The following is a 2,657-nucleotide window of genomic DNA, read 5'->3' as shown; positions in this document are numbered from 1 at the left end:
CATGTAATTTTATGATACATTAATGGTCGAATATTGATTCGTTCTTGCTTCTTTATTTTTTTCCACCGTGTTTAAGGTTGCATCCGCGTACTCCTGCACTTGGAGAGGCGTCGAGTGCATTGACTACGAAGTTGTCTCAAATGAAGCTGTAAGTGTTATATATATACATACATATATGCTCTTATCAACAGAGCTTATGCACCCGCTTCTGTTCACTTTGAAATTTCTTTTTTCTATGTTTACTTTGTTTTCAAATAGTTTGCTTGATGATACGCAGGAATACGAAGAACGCCAGTACCCGGAAACCATGTGGATCAGCGTGACAACACAAGCGAGGACACTTTTTGAAGCGAAGAGGAAGAGCTTTCGCAAACTCATTTATTACATCCAGGGCTTCAATGATCAGAGTGGGTGTTAGCCTCAGAAACGACCAAATTCAACGCTCAGCAGAAAATATGGCTCGCGTAGTTTACGACGATTAGAATGAAATCTTGAATTAGAGGCATCAGGGTTCCTATTTTGTTAGTCTGAATTCTAATAATCAGTCGGAATAATGTAACGATTGTAACGATTCTATTGCAATTATCGTTTTCGCTCTTCGTATGTCATCTGCCTACATTGTATTACCAGGATCGGTCAGTCGAGAGCGGTGAATGATAAGAAAATAATAGAATGTAGCGAATGGAATCACTACATTATACTAACTCTTTATTTATCCCTGTAAGTGTGGCGTTTGAGTCGACATATCTGTATCACAGATCAACTAGGTTGTCTTCTATATTAAAATAAAACTGAACTTGTATCCGCAAAACAATAAATAATTGCTAAAGGCTTCCTACGTCGTTGGCGGCAGAATGGCGTCGTAAGAGGGGGATAAGAAGGAGTTCCAGGAGTAATTACGCTTCGGGCGTATAATGGAGTAAGCTGACAAGTGCATCTTCAGACTGTTGTACCTACTGAGAAGCAGGTAGTACAGAAAGCTTTTATTAAGCAAAATTAGAGGACATCAAAGAAAATGCCGTCACACAAGGTGCAGGAAGAGCTAGATTCCTGAGATTTTTGTAAGCTATGTAGAGTGAAAGATACATTTGCGAAGGACTTTGCAACACCTAAAAACATATGTGTGCTTGTGTCTATCGGGCATGCTAATAAGCAGACGGGGTAGGTGGATACGCCCTAATTGAAATTGCCGGTCCGCAGACGTGACGGTGGACCTGACCACACCTCACCGGACCTTGGTGACCCGCGGAGCGAGTGGCCGGCGCCTGGCCAACTACACCATGGCGTTTCCGCTACCAGCCGACCTCTACATGAACCCGCCGCAGGCCAACGACAAGGACATCTGCATCACTGTCGAGCCGCCGCGCCGATACGCCGTGAAGTAAGTTGCCCGCTGTATTGATCGGACGTCGTGCGGCAGATGAGTGCATTCAGCTCCAATGTCAATTAACGCATGCCAGAGTGTCCGCTGACGGGCATATCTCTAATTTGCCTCCTTTGGTGTGCTTTAGTGTGCGTGTGCGTTGGTGGTGGTGGAAGTGAATGTGCCATTGAAGGACAGCCGTAAAAAGGGTGTGGAAATCAATAGATTCGCAATACACCGCATTGCTCTTTTATTTTGCCCCACCTCTATCGCTCGAACGCTGTTGGGCGTCTCTTTGCGATTTCCATTGCGTCCCCACTAACCGCTAGAGTCGGCTTCTCCTTTGTCTAGGGTATTCGGCGGGCAGCCCAAAGAGCAGGAATGGTTGAGCGAGGCGGAAGAGTTCATCCAGGCGATGCGCAAGGATCGCCGTGTAAACTTGGACCAATTCTACGTGGCCCGGTACGACCTCATATTCTGGGTGCTGGAGCGCCGCAACGAGATATGGTTAAGCATGAAATGAGAAGCACTGGTTGCCGCCGCCGCCACCACGATCTCCGCACCGCGACGCAGCCACCAGTGCTGCGCGTGAGCCCCACCACCTGGTTACTGTCGATCATCCCCCACCGCGGAGGCGCCAGATCGGGGAGCGCACCTTCTGCTCCCCAGGCGCTGAGCGTCGGGGCGTGGCTATTTATTCGTGCCTTTACTCACTGGACATCTTTCAGCAAGGTATTGGCTGATAGAGATGACAGTGAGTGTATCTCTGACGATGTCTATCTTTACGAACGCAAACGCAGGCAACGAAATAATACCTGCGCTTTCAAGATTCACCGCATTATAGCACTCGTGAGAGAAGTACGGCTTATTAACCACTGAACTGTTATCTAAATTCGTGGTTTCGCAATGGCTTCTGACCACAAGCAGATTGGAAAACGATTCACTTAGACGCTTGGTTACCGCCGAGTATATAGGACACTTTACTCGACGGCACTCAACAATGAACAGAGCGCAAATGAGACCTGCAACAGTAGTACGTGCAAGCCGCCTATACCCCGCGTCGGCAAGCACCTGCGCTGTCCGCTCGTTTTGAGCATTCTCTGCCGCCAGCTACAGAATGCTGACATTAGTGCGAATTCCAAGAGCGTTGCCCATTCTGTTCGTTAGTAGGTTACCACTAACGAAACCGTGGCCCGCAGCGTGGATGTGATTCACAGCGCGAAAACCGGATGAACGACGAAGAGAGGCAGACACAGGGCCTTGCGTCTTGAGCAGGAAAAAAAAAAGAAAGAAA

General features: G+C 47.8%; 1 protein-coding gene across 1 annotated transcript; it reads left to right on the top strand.

The window, feature by feature from the left end:
* Positions 1-283: 283 nt before the first annotated feature.
* Positions 284-1,909, top strand: LOC139055299 (heme-binding protein 2-like). Its single transcript, XM_070532748.1, has 3 exons — positions 284-407; positions 1,201-1,381; positions 1,715-1,909. Exons 1-3 carry the CDS (start codon positions 308-310, stop codon positions 1,884-1,886), a joined length of 453 nt encoding a protein of 150 aa, XP_070388849.1. The 5' UTR covers positions 284-307; the 3' UTR covers positions 1,887-1,909.
* The last annotated feature ends 748 nt before the right edge of the window (positions 1,910-2,657 follow it).

This window comes from Dermacentor albipictus, chromosome 1 (genome assembly GCF_038994185.2).
Source record: "Dermacentor albipictus isolate Rhodes 1998 colony chromosome 1, USDA_Dalb.pri_finalv2, whole genome shotgun sequence".
Classification (NCBI taxonomy): Eukaryota; Metazoa; Arthropoda; class Arachnida; order Ixodida; family Ixodidae; genus Dermacentor; species Dermacentor albipictus.
Note: the sequence above shows the minus strand (reverse complement) of the source record. Positions and strands in the feature narration are given on the sequence as shown.

What these genes read in the sequence shown, in the direction of transcription:
- LOC139055299 (XM_070532748.1), top strand. Translation starts at nt 308, where the DNA reads ATGTGGATCAGCGTGACAACACAAGCGAGGACACTTTTTGAAGCGAAG. An exon ending in CCAGGGCTTCAATGATCAGA is followed by an intron (nt 408 to 1,200) that starts GTGGGTGTTAGC and finishes GCCGGTCCGCAG; the next exon opens with ACGTGACGGTGGACCTGACC. An exon ending in CCGCGCCGATACGCCGTGAA is followed by an intron (nt 1,382 to 1,714) that starts GTAAGTTGCCCG and finishes TCCTTTGTCTAG; the next exon opens with GGTATTCGGCGGGCAGCCCA.